The sequence below is a fragment of the Rhipicephalus sanguineus genome, chromosome 6 (genome assembly GCF_013339695.2).
Source record: "Rhipicephalus sanguineus isolate Rsan-2018 chromosome 6, BIME_Rsan_1.4, whole genome shotgun sequence".
NCBI classification, from domain to species: Eukaryota; Metazoa; Arthropoda; class Arachnida; order Ixodida; family Ixodidae; genus Rhipicephalus; species Rhipicephalus sanguineus.
Genome location: NC_051181.1, coordinates 165324107 through 165345971, shown reverse-complemented (window position 1 = coordinate 165345971; position 21865 = coordinate 165324107). Strand labels below are relative to the sequence as shown.

Sequence of the window (21865 nt, the reverse complement as noted above, 5' to 3'; positions counted from 1 at the left end):
TTGCCAATAATTTTTTATACATCAGCGATCATACTAGTACTCGTAATTACACGGCGCGTGCACGAATGAGTAATTAAGGAACAAAATGTGATGTGTCCCTGGCAGCTAGTACAAATAGCCCCTTCTAAATCTCAATAAGCTTTTCCGCAGGACACCAATGTACTGTGGCAAAAGTGGCTTAAAAAGCATTCTGCACGCAATAAAACAAGCATCAGGAAATTTGAGAACTACTGTCCTTTTCTATTGCGATAGCAATTATATGGACACTCTCGACGAGTTTTTGCCGTCATCTCCCGTATAAAGTCCAAATTAATAACATATCCCTGTGCATAGATATCAAACGAGCCAGCCCATCTCCGTCGCTCGGAGGGCGCATGCGATAGCACCACTCCGCTCGGGAAGCCTGCCATCGAAGCATAGAGGAAACACCCCGCCCGTCTTGAACGAGCATGAAAAGATGCGAGAGAGGTGGGGGGGAGGGGGGGGAGAGGGCTGTTGCTGGAACAGCAACTTTTGAACTTTGATTCTAAGGGCGCGGTCGCAATCGCTGGCGCGCGCGCTATCTCGGCAGCCATCAGCAGGCGACTCGTATATCCTGCTACGTGCTGCGCTGTCAATGCGAAGACACTGTGCGGAAAGAGCATCTTCCCTCGGTAACGCCGTATTCTCTTACACTAACGTTTTCTAGAGTTACGCGAGATCGGATACAAAAGAGTTTGCTGCCAGCCTCACTTCGTATAGCATTACAATTTGTTTCACTTTTCTTTCGCGGGGGGTTAGGGTTAGGGTCTGTGCGTTTGTATTTGATGACGACGCCCACACTGCAGATGACCAACGCGGCCTCCATTTCTCGCTCAAATTTGCGCAACTGAGAAAATTTTAAGCTGGTCGGGCATTTTGGCACAGCGTGGCACAATTTTAACAAATTGCACGGTTTTGGCTCAGCTTGGTGCAAAAATAAGGAATTGTATCGAATTGTATCAAATTGGTGCAATTGGCGCAGCTGATGCATCCCTGCATAATGCTTTGTGGCGATGAGCGACTTCGCAGACCGGTGATGTCTCGGTCTTACGAGTGAGAGAGCGAGCCTGACATGACCGCTGGGATCAGAGGTCCTTTAATCACTGATTCAAACACTAGCGCGCTCAGGCCCATGCCAACAGCACCTGCCTCGTGCAAGAGCAAGCATCTAGGTGGTTTTAGATGCGACGCCGATGCTGCAGCCGCTACAGAGGGCTCCCCCCTAGAGAGGAGGAAAGTCTAATGAATGATCGGAACTCCAGGATACATGATGTGTCTTCGGTGTCGCGTAAGAAGGCAGAGATCCAGGATGCAGTAGCATTGCATCGCACAATGGTGGGGTCGATGGCAACCTTGTTTCAAAGTAGGCAGGCTTGAGACCTTCTAGAGCAATTGTGCCCGGTCGGCCGTTGACAGTGACAACAAATGTCAATGGACGACACTCGAGAACTTTATACGACCCAGAGTAGTGCGGCTGCAAAGGCTTCCGTACAGCATAGTTGCACAAGAAAACTTGTGCAGCAGAGGTGAGCTGCGGGGACACATGAGATCTCAATTTGTGTGCATGTGCAGGCACGGGGCGCATCTGCTTGAAGATGCTTTGCAGTTCGGAAACGTAATCTCCGGCTAGTGGTACAGGTGTTTTGGCGGGGGCATCGAAGAACTCACATGGTAGGCGTAGCGAACTGCCGTAGACCAACTCGGCGCATGAGCAACCCAGGCCACTTTTGATGGCAGTTCTAATGCCAAGCAAGACGAGTAGCAACTGGACGACCCACTTCTCCGGTCATCCATGTGCCATGAAGGAGAATTTGCCTGTGAAAACGTTCGACTAGTCTATTTGTTTGTGGGTGGTAAGAGGCCGTGCGGAGGTGTGTTGTTCCCAGAAGCTTGAGGAGTTTGTTGAAGAGCACTGAATCAAACTGCCACCCGCGATCGGTGACTATAGTAGATGGGCAGCCGAACCTTGCAATTCATGTAGACACGAAGGCTGCTGCAACTGTGGGTGCTGATATGTCGGCGATGGGTGTAGCTTCCGGCCACCGTGTATAGCGGTCGATGCATGTCAGTACGTAGCTGTAGCCCTTGGAAGTGGGAGAGGGCCAATGAGGTCCAAGTGCACGGTGTCAAAACGCGCATCTGGTGGAAGGAAGGACTTCGCAGGAGGGACAGGATGGCGCTGGGTCTTGGAGCGTTGACACGGCAAACAACAGCACACCCAGTCGCGAACTTGTGTGTTTAGCTGAGGCCAAACGTAACGACTGGAAATAAGCATCTGTGTCGCACAAATTCTGGGACGCGACAGTCTGTGTACAGCATCAAACAGGCATCTGCGAAGTTGTGCCGGAAAGAAAGGTTGAGGTGCGCCAGTAGAGGCATCACAGAACACCGATGTACCATCTGAAGTCAAAACGACGTCCTCCAATTGCAGGGACGTTGACGAATTTCAAAGGGTACGTAGCTTGGTGTTGTCACGCTGATGAGTGGCAAAGCAGGCCAACATCGATGATGGAAGGCTCTGCAGTTGGTGTGGAGGCTGCACTGACGCGGCTCAGAACATCGGCAGGAATGTTGTCGGTGCCTTTGACGTGACGGAATGTTGTTGTGAACTCCAAGATGTAGGAGAGATGTCGACTCTCGCGAGATGAGTAGCAGGATGCTGATCGGTTCATCGCGTGCACAAGGGGCTTATGGTCTGTCAAGACGGTAAACTGAGGACCTTTGAGGAAGTGCCGGAAGTGTCGGACAGCCAAGTACACGGCGAGGAGCTCGCAGCCGAATGCACTGTAGCGGGTCTGTGCAGGCTTCAGTTTCTTTGAAAAGAAAGCCAGTGGATGCCATGTACCGTTGATTAATTGTTGCAAAACGGCGTCAACAGCGTTGTTCGAGGTGTCTGTCATGATAGCAGTAGGTGCATCTGGTTTCAGATGTCTCAGCAACGTTGCACTGGCGAGGGCAGACTTGACTCTTGTGAACGTGTGGGCGGTCTCCTCAGTCCACTAAAGCGCTTGCTTCTGTTTGGAGCTTAGCAGAGTGTCTAGAGGGGCCACAAGTCGTACACAATCGGGTATAAACTGTCGATAGAAATTGACGAACCCGAGAAATTGGCGAAGCTTGGTAATCGTAGTCGGTCGTGGAAAATCTTCAACGATGCGAATCTTGGACGGCAGTGGTCGAATGCCGTTTGTGTTGACTACGTGTCCAAGGAACTTGAGTTCCTGTAGTCCAAATTCCCTTTTGGCGGCGTTGATGAGAATTCCTCTGTTGGAAAGGTGGGAGAACAACAACTGCAGCTGCTGAAGATGTTCTTCAACAGGAAGGGCTTGCGACAAGGAGGTCGCCGATGCAGGCAGAAATGAATGGCAAGCCTCGGGTGACGAAATCGATGGAACGCTGGAACGATTGGCCAGCATTCTCTAGGCCGAAGGGCATGCGGAGGAATTCAAAAACTGAACGGTGTGGCGATGGCCGCCTTCAGGATGTCTTCCTCAGTGACTGGCAACTGATGATAGATCTTAGAAAAGATTGTCGCACCATGCAGCGCTACCGTGAAGTCTTGAATATTCGGGACTGGGTAGCGGTCAGGAACCGTGATGTTGCTGAGCACCCAGTAATCGCCACATGTATGCCAATCCCCGGTCTTTTTAGGCACCATATGAAGTGGCGACGCCCAGTTGCTGGAAGAAGGTCGGATGATGCCTAGTGCAGCATATGCTCGAACTCCGCACGAGCGACCTCGAGTTTCTCAGGGGACAAACGGCGAGGTCGAAAATAGACCGTAGGTGACGATGTGGTGACAAACGTCATGTTGCACCGGTTGTGTCCAGTCCAGCTGGCACGTCAGAGTGGAAAACTCATGGAGGAGCTCGGCGAATGGTTCTTCCAGCATAGAAAATATCGGCACTATCGGTGACATGGTTGTCGCAGGGCCTCCGGTAACGGTCAGGTGGATAACAGAGTCAATGAGACGGCGCTGTTTCACGTCGACAAGGAGTCCGTAGTGGTGCAGGAAATCTGCTCCAATGAGGGCACGTCGGACATCCGCAACCAGGAAAATCCAACAGATCGCTCGTCGGAGGCCAAGATTGAGCATGGCGGAGCATGATGTGAAAACTGGAATCTTGGTACCATTGACTGCTTGTAAAGATGACACAGCTGTCGTTTTTCGGTCGTAGCGTTGAGCAGGAATAACGCTTACGTCTTCTCCTGTGTCAACTAAGAAACGTTGTCCAGTGGCTCTGTCCGTGAGATGGAAGAGGCGACTTGTGTGCTGGGCCGGACACGTATCGCCGTTAGAGGTCGGCCGGCCCGTTTCTCTGCCAAGCGCACTGACGCCTGCAGTGACGAGTGTCGTTTCCAAAACGGCGATGGTAGTAGCAGATAGTAGATGCCAGGCGTTGGCGATGCGTCACGGCAGGTCGGAGTGCGTCTCGACTTGCTGGAACTTCGCTTGCGCGAACGGCGAGGTGACACACGGTGATATTCCGCAGCAGAGACGATGTGTTCGACACTCACACAGGGCGTCGAGCGGCGATTGTGCTGTCACAGAAGAGGGGAGAGTTCACAGCGTGGTTGTACTCTCACCAGTAGACGCTGTCGTGGCTGTGATGGTTGGGGTCGGTGTGGCTACTTTCATCACCTTGTCGGCCAACGTGGCAAGTCCAGTGAGGTCCATGGCAGAAGCTATCGCCAGAACCATCTGCACGTTAGCCGGTAGTCGTTGTATGAACAACTCGTGTAACAGTGCGTCATCGATAGATCTCGTGTGGTCTCCAGGCAGCTGCTTCATTCGGCAAAGAAGTCGACTAGTGCATCGGTGACTGAGTTCTTCAGCAGACAGAAGCTGCTGGATGCAAGAACGCTGTGAAACTGCAGTTCGTTGTAGCAAGGTCGTCTTGAGGTCATCATAGGCGTTCACAGAGAATGGGGCACCCAACAGATCCGTTACTTTGTCAATCGCGGCGGGCGAGAGTGCCGCAACCGCGTAGTGGAACTTCGTAGCTTGGGAGCTGATACCAGCAACTTGAACTTGCGATTCCGCCTGAAGACACCACGCCAACGAATACTGGCCCCAGTATCCGTCGATACTGGAAGGCGGACAGCAACAGCTGAACAGGAGGGCTCACCGCGTTGCTCGGAAACGTTCTGGCCTTGAGAACTCGTAGTGTCGGTCTGTTCCATGGTCGCTTCTGCCACGGAAACGTATGGCCACAATTACATCCAGGTCACCAAACTGTGGCGATGAGCGACCTTGCAGACCGGCGAAATCTCGGCCTTAAGCCGACAGGACTGCTGGGGTCAGAGGTTCTTTAAGCACCGATCTGAACGATAGCGCGCGCAGGCCCGTGCCAGCGGCACCTGTCTCGTGCAAGAGCGAGCGTCTCGGTGGTTTTAGATTTGATGCCAATGCTGCCGCCGCTACAGCTTAAACCAACCGTCTGGCAGATCATCTCGCTACAATGAAAAGTGCAAAAAAAAGGAACACGCTGGTGCCAAAAATAGAGAGAACCAGGGGTACATACCTTGAGGCCCCTTTTGAATTCCTCGAGGCACTTGCCCGAGCAAAATTGCCGGATGTCGGCGCCAAAGCGCACACAGTACTTTCCCAGTGACAGCTGGTTGACAGTTGAGTGGCAGTGAGAGCAGTGTGAGCCATTGGCGCTCTGATACTTGCGCAGACATTCCTCAGCACAAAACTCCATGGTCTCCCAGACAAGGAATGTGGGCTTCTGCTCGGTGGCTTCCACACATTGCTGGCACTGAGCACATATCCTCTTGGGACGCTGCAACTGAAAGTTGCAAATGCTCTTTCAGACAACTGCCCTCTACCATTTCACTTGTCTTAGATGGCAGATGGACAGTACGAGACACGCAAAAGAAATAAACAAGCAATGCAAATGACCAACTACAATGATCAAACTACACGAAATAAGTTAGGCAATAAATCACTTTTACCTACAAACCAAAAAAAATGCACGACAAGAAGAATGGCAGCAATACCTAAATTTGCACACTCGTGAATAAATATCAGAGTAAAGGCTGCCCAAAGTCAAATAATTAATAAGAACCAATTTCCCTGTATTTATGTGAACAAGAACTCAAAACAGGCAAGAAAATTTTGCTTGTACGTATATGCAGGAAAAATAAAGTAAAAACAAAATGTATATAGAGTAAAAATAAACTGGGCATAATGAGCAAGAACCTGCGGAGGTGCGAGAACGAGCACCGGCGCATTTCTGCACACTCACCTGCACAACCTTTGCACTGACCCACGTGATGCACTACTTAGCAACACGGGAGCTCTGCTTTGCTGTCGCTAAATCCGCCTCTTTCATTTTCCTGTGCTGCCCTCTGCCGTTTTGGTTAGGGTTTAGTAGGGGCCGGGACAACCGGTATTGCCAGAAGCAGAGCCTCCGAGATAAAGACGTTTCGAGACTTTTCCACGAGGGGAGGGCACATGTGCCGGGGCGTCGTGAAACAGGCGGAATGCCAATGCGGTACGGGATAGCACAATGCCCTACACTTTTTTGGGCCGGAAGTAATCACCAGCTTGGCTTAGCCTTGCGATAAATGCCTCCTCTCTATGACATAAAGGGCTGCACTTGGCTCTTTGTATGTGGTTCATGTTTCTAACTTTTCATAACTAGCATCTGTTTGCCACTGTTTATGGTCGCAGTAAGTTATCCAACGCTGAAACAACGGATCAGCGAAATTTTGCCAGCAGGCCTTAAGACAAGCTTTCCATCAGAAGTGTTGGTGCACAAATTACCATAGCAACAGCCAGTAGGAGGTTCACATACATTGTGAATTTTGTCAGACTGGCCTTTATCATCATTCTTTTCTTTAGTTTTCCTGTTTTTTCCTATGAGCCATTGCATGTGAGGAGGGCAGGCATGGAAAGGCAAAATGTTGAGTTTTCGAACCATACCAAGACGGCACTTGACAGCGAAAAAGACAAGCAATGCCTCCGTTAACTTTGGTGCAACTGCTGGATCTTGAGCTCCTTTCTCATCTTCCACATTGACTGAACTAGTTTTTTGGGCACAGTGCATTTTGGACTAAATCATTTTCACACAGAGTAGATAAACATAAAACAGGCAGATACAGGAGATGCCAATAAGGAGTATTTCTAAATACCCCCCTCCTCCCTTAATTTTTTTTGCCATCATCACAGTTCCACACATTTGCACTATGCTTTCCATGGAGCGATTCATGCAGGGGGAAGTGAATGTGTGTCTTTCATATAAATGTAGGCCTTCTTCACCCGGATATTCTTTGGTTATGATCACAACAGCCATTACAGTAAAAGCTTGTTAATTCGACACCCGTTAATTTGGAAATTCGGATAATTCGGACGGCTCTATTGGTCCCGGCCGAAGTGCATGTTAATCTATGGAACCAAACCTTCGTTAATTCGTCAGAATTGGGATCCGCACCGCTTAATTCGGACAAATTCTGACGGCTGCCGCTACACAAATGTGTGGTAAAGCAGCGCTGGCACCACTGGGGCGAAACCGAAACTTGAGCGACATCGCCATCGTCATCAACTAGTGGGGGCGATCACAGCGTCACCGAACGTCGGCGTAGCGCCACTGCGCCTCCGACGCCATTTTCCCTTGTGTTGTGTCGGCACCCTCTCTTCTTGCGGAGTTCTTGTTTTTTCCCGTTGTGACCGTGTTTACATGTGAGGCCCGAGCATGCGGCAGTAGCCGACGGTGGCATCGACGAGGTGTCAGCCGAGTCCACCGACGGTAACTGCCCGACCTTCGATGCTGTCCTTCCCACAGATATGACCCTTCAGGACTACATCGCGATTGATGATTGTGTCGCCACGACTGGTCTCCTGCCCGATCAAGAAATTATTAATGATGTCGCGACCTCATCGCACTTCACGGGAGGTCTCGGAGGCGCTTTTGATATTAGAGGGCGTTTGCCTGAGCACTTCAGACAGTTTGCGTGCTGTTGGCCATTTGGAAAAGTTAAGAAAAATTGTAATGTAAGCCCGAATCTGCGTGAAAACGCAGACGACCATTACAAAATACTTCAGCAAATAAAGGTATGCTTCTCCAACTTGATTTTAATGTCATTTTTCCTGTTCATTCGTTAATTCGGCATTCGGTTAATTCGGACACTTTTTCCGGTCCCGTGAAATCCGAATTAACGAGCTTTTACTGTACCAGAATTCCAAACTGCAACTTGTTTGAACTCTATAAATTCCAAAACTCTTCCGAAAATTTTACCTCAAGTAATGACTGCACCCTCAATTTTTCAAGCAAAAATGCGCAATTGCTATGCGAGTAAATGGGAATGTATAGCTCAATATTAAGATTAATGAAAGTGCATAGAAACAAAAGATATAAACAGCCTTTGTCTGTTGTGTGTGTGTGTGCCACCATGTCTGCATCCAACAATAACCACGTACATTTTTTTTTTTCTCGTCACTGTGGACGCCCACAGCATTTGTACCTTCACTAATTACTCTGAATTACAAGGTTGCTTTGACACTTGAAATAATCTGCAGAGAAATGATGCCCCATTGTTTGGCCATTGTCAAGTCTCCCTCCACCCATGGACCACCTTCTTCAGTGAAGTACACTGAAGCAGGTAGTCACCCACAAAAGTTTACGGACCGCGTGAGTGCGTGGCCAAGAGCCTCTTCGCGACATTTCTGCTACGTCAGCGGCGATCGACAGCAGCACTACGCCCGAGGCGCATCCCTCCCTTAATCGATGGCCTGTCTGTTTTCTGACTGGGCAGTAATATTTTTCACCTTTCACTATTTAACGCGACGCGCTCTTTGGCAGCCGCGGCTACGTTCTTCTGTTTCGAGAGCAGTCTATTGGCATAACTGTTATCAGTTGCAATCTTTCTCACAAAGTGAAATCTACCCAACGGCACGCTGTGATAGCTTTTATTCTGCTATGAAAGTAGAAGCGTGACGGTCATACTGCAGGTAAGCGCTTTGCATGAAAACTGCGAACTGACAATGCCCTGCGCGGCAGTAGAAAATTGAAAGGTCTAGTGAATAACAATAAGACCCATTTCCCGCCCAGTGCTGCGGCCGACGGTAGGTGGCGCACCGCTAGGTGGCGAGGACAGGCAGTTTGGCAGGCGCTCGCGTGGTCCGTAAACTTTTGTGGTTGACTGTACACTATGGTATCTTGACCTTCGGCTTTTAGAAACAGTGACAATTAAAATCTTACCACATAAAGCTCTATACAGTGACAAGATTCTGCAATTCATAACACGCTTATGTGCACAAATAGCTGGGTGCGTTGAAGAACAAATTTCAATGAGTACACTGCATAAAAAGAGAAAAATTATTCTTCAGACAGTTTACCTTTTGGTGCTTCTCCAGGCAGTTAGGAGAACAAAGTGGTTTGCACGGTCCAAAAGAGGAGTAATAGCCCACTCCGTCAGCATGTTCCTTCTGGCATGCAGTGCATCGGTCCCGCTCTGCAGGCTTTTTTGGGGCCAGCTTCTGCTTGCTTCGAAAAGTCTTGAAGCAAACATCTGAACAAAGAAACTGGGTCTTGCCCTGGTAGAGCACTTGGTAACGAAGGCCTTTCACCTGTAGAAAGACACTTGTTTCAGTAAGAACATTAAACAATTACCAGCCACATGTCTCTGTTAACGTTGCTTCAGCCTGTACACTACTCACTGAAAACATCTGGGCAAAGCGAAATGTCGTTGCAATTAAACACAATGGAGCAGTTACATCAGCTATATGCATAATACAGTAAAACCTCGTTAATTCGGATCTCAAGGGAGTGAAAAAAATGTCCGAATTATCCGAATGTCGAATTAACGAATGCACGACAAAAACGCACATTTTCAATTCCTTTATCGCATACCTTTATTTTGAGAAGTAGTCCGTGATGCTTGTTTTTTTTTTTGTGGATGGCTGGGTGGCAAGGAGTAGTTTGCGGGCATGTGACAAACCCTCTAACGCAAGTGCCTTAGTATCTTCACTTTAGTTGCCAAGTCCTTCACTGCGTACTTCGCGCGTTTAGCCGTTCCGACATCACGGCAGGGTGATATCACACCACCACTATGGCCCGACCACCACCTCGCACACCGACACTTCCGATACGCCGAACAACGCACCGAAGAGGGGGAAAAAGCACGACCGATGTCTGCAAGTCCGCACGCTATCCGTCAGAGGCCTTGTTTCCTTGTTATCCGTTCTCCGCCAATGCCGCCGATGACATGCGTGCTCCAAAACACCACCTTGCGTCCCCTTTCATAAGTTTTCGAAAAAAAAAAAATGCGGTTTTCCTTGGCCTCCGCGATCGGCATTGACAGCGCACCGTTGTTGCCGGAGCCCATCTCGGAGACCATAAGTTTGCACATGTGTGGCAAAGAAAATGCAATGCGATAAATATTATGGCCTCCGAGACGCAGTTTCAGTTTCAGTTTCGTTGTCTTTGGCTTGTCTCGTCCGAATTAACCAGTGCGCATGCAATTTTGCGTCGAATTAGCGAATGTTTCTTGTCATAGAGCTATGAACATTTCTGAAGGGAGGGTGTGGGAATGACGAATTATCCGAATTAACGAGATCCTACTGTAGGCATTTCCGAGTCCACATCTGTCACAGCGAGATTAGTTTGCCTTCAAGTTTTGGATAATGCATGCAAGTTCTCGCAACGTGCTGTGTCATGCTAAGTCCCGGAAATATGGATCTATCGACCTAATCACAAAAATCAGATGCATCAGACAACCCACTGGTTGCTGAGATACTGGTACTACAACAATTAAATGCTTCTGACAAATCAATTACAAATATCTCTGCCATCAACCAGCAAGATTAGCGGTTGGTGGTGAAAACTGTCGCAATGTTGTACATGCATAAATGCATGAGACATCTAAGCAAAATTTTCACACAGTCCCTCCCATATTCGCCTAAGACAACTGCTGAAAGCCGAAAGCCGTTTCCTTCTACTTCCTTTTCTTCTCCGCCATTACTAATCCCCTCCCCGAAAGCTTTCTGCACCTTGCGTGGCTTTGCAATGGCTAATATAGGCACTCCTTTGACCAAGCAACGATGTCATGCAATGCCGTCATGTTATGTGATGTCATACGACACCACAAATTTTGAAAATTTGTGACATCATGATGATGTCATGCTTATAAGTGCTCTTTGCAAAGACATATGCTGCTGTTCCCTGTATGACCAAACCCACGGGTTCTTGGAACTTTCCGGCCTTTGGGAACTCCAACAGCTTCTCCAGAGTGCCGCAAAACCCCTAGATTCCCTCTTTACGCTGATTCTTTACTTCCTAGGTGCAATTGTAGCAACAAGTTGCTGGAAGGAACCTGACATGGCCAGAAACTCACGAATGCATACATTCAGACTGACAAGAAACAAATCACCTGGTGCATAATGCAAATACAGTAGAACCCCGCTGATACGTTTTTGAAGGGACCGTAGGAAATAAACGTAAGAGACGGGAAACGTAAGAGCCGAAAAACAGGAAAAACGGCAAAATATTTAGTGGTACAGAATTTTATTTCAATTCTTACGAGCAGCTCGAAAACTGGCGCGCTCAGCCGCGATCTAGTCGATGGATAGAAACGCGGAGCTTAGGACGGCCTCATCCACAGAAATGTAATCAACGTATGTGATTTTTTAAACACCAACAGCTGTAGGCATGAAAGAACTAAGCACACGCAATCACAACCGGCGCGGCGAGTCCGACCGCGAACCGCACGCACGACCATGCGAGCTCCAACCAGCTCGAACTCCTCCCGTTCTCCGACAAATAACGATGATGATGAGTCTACGCCAACGCGATGGCAGAAGTGAATGCCAATCTCGAAGGCCTTGCTTTCGCAAGCAATTACGTCATACACGCCATGTTTGTGCAATGCAAATCTCAGAGGCTATGCTTTTGTCAATAGTAAATGCCAATCTCGAAGGTCTTGCTTTCGCGAGCAGTTACGTCATAGACGCCATCTTTGCAATTCGAATCTCGAAGGCCATGCTTTTGTTTGCATCAATTGAAAGATTCTGTTGCTTGCCCCTCTCATGCGGCTAATATTACGGTCAAACGAGGCCAAGCTGCGTGAAAATGCACCATGGCCGCTCTCTTTGGTAGTCACTCGGTCGGCTCCGGGCGCACTTCGCGACGTATCATACGGGAACAGTCCGACAGTTATGACGTAACAGCGGGGTTCATAATACATTGCATCCTATGGGAGCTATGCCGGGACCGGCGGAAAACGACGTAACAGCCGGGAAAACGCAGCAGTGAGGAACGTAACAGCGGGGTTCTACTGTATATAAAATCCCAATCCAAACGTCAGTCGGCACAATCATTCGTACTTTGAACGTCCCAATCACACAGAAAAGCATGTCAAATAGATACATACAGCAGAACAAACTGCACAGGTGTTGCCAGACTTTTTTGAAGAGCCACTTTCTCTTGCAGGGCTTGCTGGTTTTTGATCTGCTTCCGAAGAATCTGCAAAGGATAAGTGCAGTCTAGGCCCAGCACCATCACAAATTCAAGTTATGCTAGCACAACAGGATATATTCTAAATGCGACGCAAAAAGAAATTCAGAGGTTGGTACTAACAGACCTGGTGCAATGTGAACAAACCTGGTGATAGTTAAGCAAAGAAAGACAATGGTGTATATATGTGTGCGCCATCTGTGCCACTTCTCTACAAAGAAAGTGTGTTTCTTTGGTGCGTGTGCCCACTGTCAAATTTCCTTAATTTTTTTTTAAATTCTGCCTTATATCTTGCAGTGTATATCACATGGTTGTTTAATCCTCCCTTTCTTTTTCCCACAGCACTATATGCCACACTGTGCACAATAAAATTTTTGTTGATACGTACTTGGTACTTTGTTCTACTCTCTTGAACCCTGTCTATGAGCTGTTGTTTTAATTAGCATCAACATGTACAAACTGCTCCAAGCCACCACTCTCTTGCAGAAGAGAAAATATGGGGCAAGGTTTCTATCCTTGAAATTTGCAACCTAAAAGGAGCACAAAGGTGCAGGTATGACACCGTGCATTTTAAAGTATCCTGCATGTTCGGGCTTTTCTTGTTCCCAGAGTGGCCTTACTGCTCCTTTGGAACCCAATTCAAACTAATGTAAAGTAGATTCTGCCCGAATCTCATCTCATGATTAAAAGCTAGTATGGTAACTTTGAACTTTACCACGACAGAATACTGCAAGTTGAGAAGCGTAATTTACCAGCACAAATCCAGCTTAGCGTCTCTTCAGTGCCCCTTTAAAGGGGCCCTATAACCCGATTCCAAGTCATCATCAAATGGCCTTACCCTAGGAGTTTATTGCATCATTAATTGACTGTGGCAAAAGTTTCTGGAATCCGTCCGGTACAAGCGGAGTTATAGGACTCGCTGTTCTGTCTTCCCAATAAGCATGCTGGAGCCTACACAGAGGGGGATGACGAAAGGGCTGCAAGCAATGTCAGCTCGCATTATGAACTCGAGCATGTTGTCACGATCATCAAATCAGCCAATGGGCATGCCCCTCTCTCCGATGACATAGTCGAGCCCATCGATGATGTAATTTGCCGAGAGAAGAAGACCAATTTCTAGCTGTCTCTGAAATGTAATTGTAAATTTCCTGCTGCGTGCAGTGCTATAATATTTCACATGTTCACAGGAGCCTCAACGACAGATCGGCATGGTTTACTGACTATGTTCAAAAAGTTTTGCAGGGCTCCTTTAAAGGCACTTGATGCTATTAACTTTGTTCTAAAGTAAAGTGCGTGTCACTGAACAAGCACTGCTATTATAAGCGCTTACCAGCGTGGCTCAACCATCATAGTCACATTAAATTTCTCTGACCTTTCGTGTCTTGTGGTAATCTCTCATCCGTTGCCTCAGACGTGCTGTCACTTGCATTTGATTCCTGCAAATGCATGAGAAGCCCGCAACACATATAAGAATGTTTCGTGTTCATGGAGTTGCAAAATTCCAGGAACACAGTGTGGTGGAATCTAGTAGAATTCAATTTACTTAAATGAAACTGCTGCATATAAAAAAGAGTGGCTTTGGTTGACTTTTCATCAGACAAAATTTACAGTTACAGATGCACAAATAATCAAGCAGCGATGTGACTGACCGAAACCCCTTAGGCACAGCTAAAACATCACTTTGGAGCAGTTGCCTGTCACACATTTACGAACACAACTTTTAGAGCCACTAAGCGGGAGTAGTTTTACAATTTTTAACAAAATAAATATATGCGCACATAAATGTATATTTGTATATAATATCCCAAAGGGTAAACTTAAATGTTCCTCACTTTCTTGCAGACAGCCCTAAATTCATATATATCAGTGACATCAGACTGCCCGACATTTCCTTGCAATACACTTCTCATTTGTTATTCACTGTGGCCTTCCCTGATGCTTGAAGCTGCGTAAATTTTTTATGCATATTCTTTTTACTACCTGAATAACTCTTGCGATCACGTCTGTGCTATCAGCGCAACATTGGCGTTCGAGTTGCGTGGTGAAGTATATGCTGACACACTTTATGAACAGACTCGTTACGTTTTTGGTTCGTTGGCAGTTAATAAATACAGAGTTTAATAAATAGTTGGTATATTGTGTCCGAGTTCCAACGCCATGCTCAACGAAATTTCCGAGAATGAAAGACTTCTTTAACTTGAACATTTGCCGAAGTCGAGAAGCAGCACCGATACACCGGCATAATGTGTCACCATGCTTTCCCAGCAAAATCCCACAGGCCACTGCAGCGGCTGGAATTGTTGATAGATCTTGACCGTCATGTAGTACTGAAACTTAAGTGCCCTGCATGAAAGCTTTTGGAAGTCAGAAGAAATAGCACTATAATATTTTTGTAAAAAATGTTCCAAGTACACACACGCACTGCTTACTGTAATTAATGCATTAAAAAAAATTGCCGTCTTACAATACCTTGTTATTTTACCGATTATTAGATATTTTCTGACTCCACAACATTCAGTAAATATTTTTACCTGACTTGAGGATGTAATTTCAAGGTACAGTGCAGTTGGTACTGTTTCGCAGGGTTACCCCAGCCGGCCAGAAAACTAAACACGCAGAATTAACAATTGGACTGAGTCTAGACATGCAGTATAGTTACGTATATAAACTTCACATTTTCATCAAGATAATTATGCGAGCCTGCCACAATACATGGCAACTTCAACTTCCACCCTCTGGGTCATCAGGCTCTCGCACAACCTGCCATCGTATGTTGCAATCTATTTGCACTAAGCAAAAGTTGACACGCACTTTGGTGCTAAAGTCGCCATTTACAGGGCACTGTGTGCATGTCTTTGTAGCTGGGCAAGACCGGTTGCAACGGACATAGTTGTAGCACGAATAATGGTTAGGCATGAACATAGTAAGCTCCATCAAGAGCAAGGTGGCAACCACGATTTACTTGCTCATTATCATTAGCTCAATCGAACAATCTCTGTTGAGTATGTAGTTATTGGCCTTGAGAGATTTTTTAAACTACACAGCTCTTGCCTGTCTGCTCCCATGACCACTAAAATTTACAACAGTAACTTAAGTATATATATTGAGCAGCTGCCATCTTTTTTTTTCTCCTAAATACCACAAAAATAACGTCTTGGTGCATGCTCGGTGCAAATTATGCAATTTCTGTCGAAATGTAGCAGAATGTAGCAAATTTCCCCTCTTGGCACAGGAAGGAAGGAAGGAAGAAACAAGCGGAAACTCGTGGCACAGCATCACTGAAGTAATAATGACGTGAGAGTGAAAGTACCTCAGGCCCACTGGTTATCACAGTGCATACAAAACAGCAGCATTACAACCACGATATGGGACAGCTAACGCTTAAAAACTAATAAATCCCACTTCACCAGACACTAGACCATATTCCCAATTCTAAAGCTAGTTATCCCATGAGGCAGCTTGCGAAGCTTGATTTCTGCACTCAACATGTCCAAGCACTGTTTGGTTGTTTTAGAACATGGAGAATATAGATGTGACTTTCTAAAGTTGGGCACAGCTTAAGAATTCAGGAGAGGCCCTGCCTGGATGACCAAAGGTCAGCAGCCTTACGACAAATGCAACGTTCTCCGAAGGCGTGGTCACCGGCTGTTCAGCTCATGACATCAGTCTGGAGTGCATGCCCATTGGTGCAGGTTTGTGAGATGCTGCCGACTACGAGTTGTACCCGACTATAGACGAAGCCATGTATACAAAGAGATACTGACAAGGAGTGCAGCTATATTCGCGGACAACTTTTCTTGGCAATGAAGGAAAGGCTAGGGGGCGGAGCTACTGCACATGCACTGTTCCGCCAAGTAGTCCAGTTTGGTGCGCATTTCGAATTTAGTTTTGGTTTGTGAACCTTCCGTATCTCCTGTGACGGCCGTTTATTTATTCGAGTGGCCGTCACAGGCTTAGACAGCCATTTGTTAGTGAAATTTGTCACAAGCTCCCTCAGCGAGTCATCGGAAAAGCTGGAGGGCTCACCTGAAGACGAAGACGCCATTTTGACTGTGAGGTGCGCATAAAAGGTGCGACGTTTTCAAAGGTGCAAAAATGCGAAATGACACTGCATAAAGTAAAACAAATATAAATATCTCGTTGGTGCACGCTGACCCTCTTTTCAAACAGAGCCCCGTAGAAAATAATGTTTTTTTTTTATTCTCACACAGAAAACACGGACACAATTGTGGGACTATACTCTTCAGCGATAGCACTGGACTGTACTCTTCAGCGGTAGTTCAGCTCTGTAGCCTTCCCTTCATTGCCAAGAAAATTTGTCTGCGAGTATAGTAATCTGCCTTCATTTGAACCATGACTGGCACTGTTATTATTCAAGAAAATATTTAATGCAACGAAGCAGAAAAAAAAAAGAAAAGAAGGATATATTGCTCTGATGTAACACTGTGTAGCATTTGCACTTCTCAGCTTATTAGTGCATGACACCTGTTGCTATCTAGAAATGAACAATGAAACTGCACACAGCAAGTATGCTCCATGTGATAATGAATATCATTGTCAATAATTGTGACAATGTGACAAGTCAGATCACGAAGACTGTCTAGGGCTTAAGAAAACGAAAGTTTTGATCTACGGTGCACTGTAGTGTTCAACCGACAGAAATGTTCAACCAAGCATGACAGTAACAGAATTCCTTTCGCTTATGAAGAACAAGTTGTAAACTCAAACAGCAGCACAATGTCTTTTTTGTACCCCCCAGGAATATGAATGGAAGTTGATGGCTCCAAACCAAAGAATAAGATTTTCCTGTATGTTGCCTTTGCTAAGCATCAAATTATAGAACATTTCTTACATTCCCCCTGGGTTTTTGTTTATAAAAAGTCTATGCAAACACTACAATTCCAGAAAACCCTTTCCTTTTTTTTCTCCCCCCCCCCTCCCCGACTATGAAAGCTGTTACTTGGAAGAAAAAAAAACAGTACTGGTGTGGTTTTGTGCCCTTTAGACCACTGTCATCGCAAGTCAGCTTATGCTCCCAAGACGAACTTTTAGTGAAGACACAGCTGTATTAAAACGGCTAATTGTTTAAATGATACTGACACCAACTTTCGAAGCTCATTTCACTCCACCATACAAATCTCCTGTATACAGATGGCTCTCACCAAGCGTGAAGCTAAGGAAATGCTGATATTTTATTTGTCAATTTCCACATGGTGCACCTGCTGACATCAACGCTAGCATGACATCAGGTTACAGTATCAATTCTGGTGACTTCACACCACTATGGCCATTTGTGATAACATCAGGTACCAAAACATGCAGTATGGCTGCATGTGCATCACCAAGGGAGCCACGGAGTGGAGCTACCAAGGAAACGTCACAATATCTTGCATGAGCATATGATGAGAAGCTCATTCTGTGTTGTCATGTTAGGGTAGGAACCGAAACTAGCCTTTAAAGACATGTTGCAGTTAATTCTTCAGGTTGCACACACGCTTACCAGGGCATTTTCTGGGCTGTTGAGGACTCAGCTTCACTTGATGCAAAAAAGAAGGGGCAAACAAAACTTTTTGTGTCAGTACCCCTTTAAAAGCTTTGTCTGCAATAGCCTAACACAAGCATACAGCTAAGACAACACTAAAAGATCGGGCTCACATACAGGCAACAGTGCATATACGTGATATGGAGTATAAGACACATACCCCATCACCTTTAGGTTCCGTTTTGGCAGCACCTTTGACGTCTCCTTTTGCCTGCCCTGACAGTCTTTCAGCTATGGCATGCATAATGGACAACTTGGAGATTTTTTTGGACTTCTTTTTCACTGTCCTACGAGGAGTAGAGGATGGTGTTGAGTCTTCGGAGTTAGTTTCCTTGCTCTTCACCGAGTCTGACCCTCTGCAGTCGGGAAGCTGGAAGTCTTCGCTGGGCTCTGAGGGCTCGGTTCTTTCCTCATCTGCTACTGAATCCTGCTGGCTGTCTCCGCACTCCAACACATCACTGTTGCCCTTGGAGCTGTTCTCAGTCACACTAACAACATCTCCTTCGGAGGAAGGCTTGTCTACCAGCCCCCCTTCGTCCATGGCGCCGCTATCACTCGTACCATTCACAGACTTCGCAGCATCGACTTCTTCCTCAATTGCACTCGTATCGAGACAGCCATTTGTTATGCCACTGTTTTTCAACGTCTCATCCGAGGAGCCTGCGTCGTCCGCTTTAGTTTCTTCATTGTCCTCTGGCTGCTTGCTCGTTCCGTCCTTGGTGCATTCACCAGTTAATTCACCATTGGCAGTTAACGATTCACACGTTTCTACATCCATGTTGTCATCTAAAGAACAAAGAAACATAATACAAAAAGGCAACAAGTGAAAAACTAAGCACTCATAGCAATACAGCTCTGTTCATAGCTTCCAGACAACAGCGCTTCCTACATTTTATTTTTCTTCAAACACGATGGCACGCGAAGGTCCGCCAAGACGCAACATTATCACGTTATTCAACAAACCTGCACTTACACAGCAATTTCGATCTGCTCAATCGATTAGCAACTCCATGGCCGGCGTGGACCGGAATTTCGGTACAGCGAATGCAAGCACTACTGAAGGCCTGAGCGCACGCACTTCTTCAGTAATGCAGACTTCGTGTTCGTGAAACGCTTTATTCTATTAAACTGGCAGCCCTGACTGACACTGTGATGTCTATGTCCGTGGTTGTCTTCGCAATATCGATCGACAGACCACCAACTCGTTAATCAAACGGCTTAGGGGACACTGCTATCACAAAAACACCATATGCGTACGGTGTGACACTTTGACTTCGTAGAGAAAGTCAAAATCAAGCACGCTGAAACTTTACGGCGCATGAATGCGAACGGCACACACACAGACGAAAGGGAGATGCGTGTGTCGAAGCGTACATTTCAAATTCCTGCAGCAATTTGAAAAATTCCTGCACGGTCTGCACCAGCTTACAAAAATTTCAGTGTCGCATATCCGATCGCAAGTTTAGTGTGCTCCTGATGCTTTGTAATCACACATGATACGAGTGTGTCCACGCACCACGTTTTTGCCATGTACGATGACAACTTTCTGCGGGCTCCCATGCAGAAACATCGCAACCATTTACGCACACTTCCTCTCCCTCCTAACAAAACTAAGTTTGAACTGTATGCACTACTGGCACGAGGGAAAGAAACCGCGTTCGGAGCTCGCAGCTTACGAAAGAGCTGTCACCGACCGCTACCTCAGAAATTGCTCCCGCGCCGAACTCACCGATGCAGCACAAGAAGCGTTTCTGTCACTGCACACAGTTCATTTGTTTTGAGATCTCTTGCGACCAAACGCAGACGCGCGCAGCTAGGCCTTTTCCCTGCACACAAACTTGGTAATCCCGGCACCGGTTAGTTCACATCTTTGTACTGGTCAGTGGTCGCTGACTCAAAACAAGCGACCCGTTCGCGCGAAACAGGCCACAAGTAGCACAATCTCGCGCACGCCACTTGTATTTGAATTTTAGAGAAAAGAAAACAAAAAATCCTGTCACTCGCGCACCAACGTGCACGCACAAACACAAAGTATCGCCGTATCGCCACAGACCGCTGCCGCTTCTTGAAATTATCAAAATGTTTACGGCACGCAATATCCGGCAGAGCAGCCGTCGGTGGAGCTACTTCCGTTGCACTTTGATGACGTATAGGCTAATATATGTGACGTCATTGCCAGCTTGCATTTAATTCTCGGCATATCGCAGTAATTCGTGGCCACTGCTATTTCAAGGCACGTTGCACTGTTTTGAACTACGTTTTCAGTGCTTGAATGCACAGCATATATCCGTCAGCAGTACTCGACTCTACTTTTTGCAAGCAAACGACATGGCCTTTCTTTAGATCACTGGCGTGCACACTGGCCTGCACTCACCGACGGCCGTTATCCACCGCATTCGGTGCACAGCTAGAGGGAAAATTGGGGAGGGGGGGGGGGTAAATCTCCCTCCACTTGAAATTCTTACATTATCCTTACACACAAACACATGCACGAACATAAACAAAGGGAGGTGGGACCCCCAGCCTTCCCGAAAAAACTTTCTGCCTACGCCACCTACGCTCGGCTCTGCATCGTCCGCAACTCGCCGCCGGTTCCCACGAAACATGGGTTCTGCACGCCTCCATTTTGCGTGTGTGCGTGCCATTCTTGGTGCCATGCCACATCGCCGTTTTCGCGTGTGAAACTTTCCGGTCAACGTCTCGAGTTCTCGATCCTCACAGGGGCAACACAAACTTGAGTTTATCATGAATTTAAACAGCGAAAAAAAAATCGAACAATAAAGGAAGATTAAATTCACGACGTACCCGTACAGTGTAGCTGTACCAGTACTAACTCGTTACCGTTTTATTAAAACTTGAGTTTGTTTTGCACATGTAACCATGGATAAGCCTAGCTGCGAGCGCTAGCTCATACAGCAAGGCAATATTTAAATTTTCCCGATCGATGAAATGATAAAATCACGTTGGTGTATATATCGTTCGAATGGGCATACTGACATATGGCGTTATGTATGTGTTGAGCATCGGTGGAGATAGACATAGGGGTTATCGTGTTCTGTGCGTCATCCTTGACCAGCAAGCACACAGCCAAGCCGGTCAAGATCGCGGAGCTCTTGTGCCGCTCGTATGTGAATGGAGCCACGGAGCCTAAAAATTTGTTTCGGTTTCGTTTCTCATAGAACCGTTAGGACGGAGACACACAATGTAACATTTTGACTATGTTGAATAGAATTTTGACCCTCACTCCGGCTCGTTCGGTTGTCTTCTACTACAATATGTTCTAGGCACTATAGCACACTATAGTTATTTGTATGTACTTGACGTCATCCGCGATGAGCGCCAGCATAGGGGTTGCCATTTTGAAGGTCCGCGCTCACGCCGCACGAGCAAAAAACTCGCTGCACACGCTGCGTACGAGATCCGTACGGCTACTTGCAACACCTCCTGCACGCCGACGCACGGACGGCGCAACGGCGCGTACGAACGGACCTTCAAAATGGCGCGGCGATGGTGTTGCCACCTTGCGGATCAATTGAGGAGGAGGGAGCACGCCTACAATTACACTGTACCTACAATCCACAAGCCAACCTCCTCTGAAGCTGCTTGCTCCTCGCGTTCGTGTCACATTTCCCATGATGCCACTGTTTCCTTTTTTTGTTGGGCTCATGAGCAAAAATAAATATTGACGAGCGCGCGCGCCTAGCGTCCACAAGCCAACCTCCTCGGACGCCCTCCCGCCCCCTCGTTCTCCCTACGCTGGTCACACTTCCCAGCATGTTCCCGATTCATTTTTTATGGCTGGGCTTCAAAATTTTCACGACGCTCCCTCCTAGTTTTTTTTCCTTTC

At 47.0% G+C, this 21865-nt stretch overlaps 1 protein-coding gene across 2 annotated transcripts in view; it reads right to left on the bottom strand.

Annotated features, from left to right (window-relative positions):
• LOC119396994 (zinc finger MYM-type protein 4) overlaps nt 1-20098 on the bottom strand; it is a 96697-nt gene extending 76599 nt beyond the window's left edge. Inside the window, exons 1-6 of one of the 2 annotated variants that reach the window (XM_037664398.2) lie at nt 19719-20098; nt 18179-18804; nt 13849-13912; nt 12394-12485; nt 9362-9592; nt 5544-5810 (exon numbers count right to left, since the gene is read on the bottom strand). In XM_037664398.2, the coding sequence (XP_037520326.1) occupies nt 5544-5810; nt 9362-9592; nt 12394-12485; nt 13849-13912; nt 18179-18796 (1272 nt within the window). In that variant the 5' untranslated portion in view covers nt 18797-18804; nt 19719-20098. The remainder of the gene's footprint in view (nt 1-5543; nt 5811-9361; nt 9593-12393; nt 12486-13848; nt 13913-18178; nt 18805-19718) is intronic. The other variant, XM_037664397.2, reaches the window with a different exon arrangement.
• Between the last annotated feature and the right edge of the window lie 1767 nt (nt 20099-21865).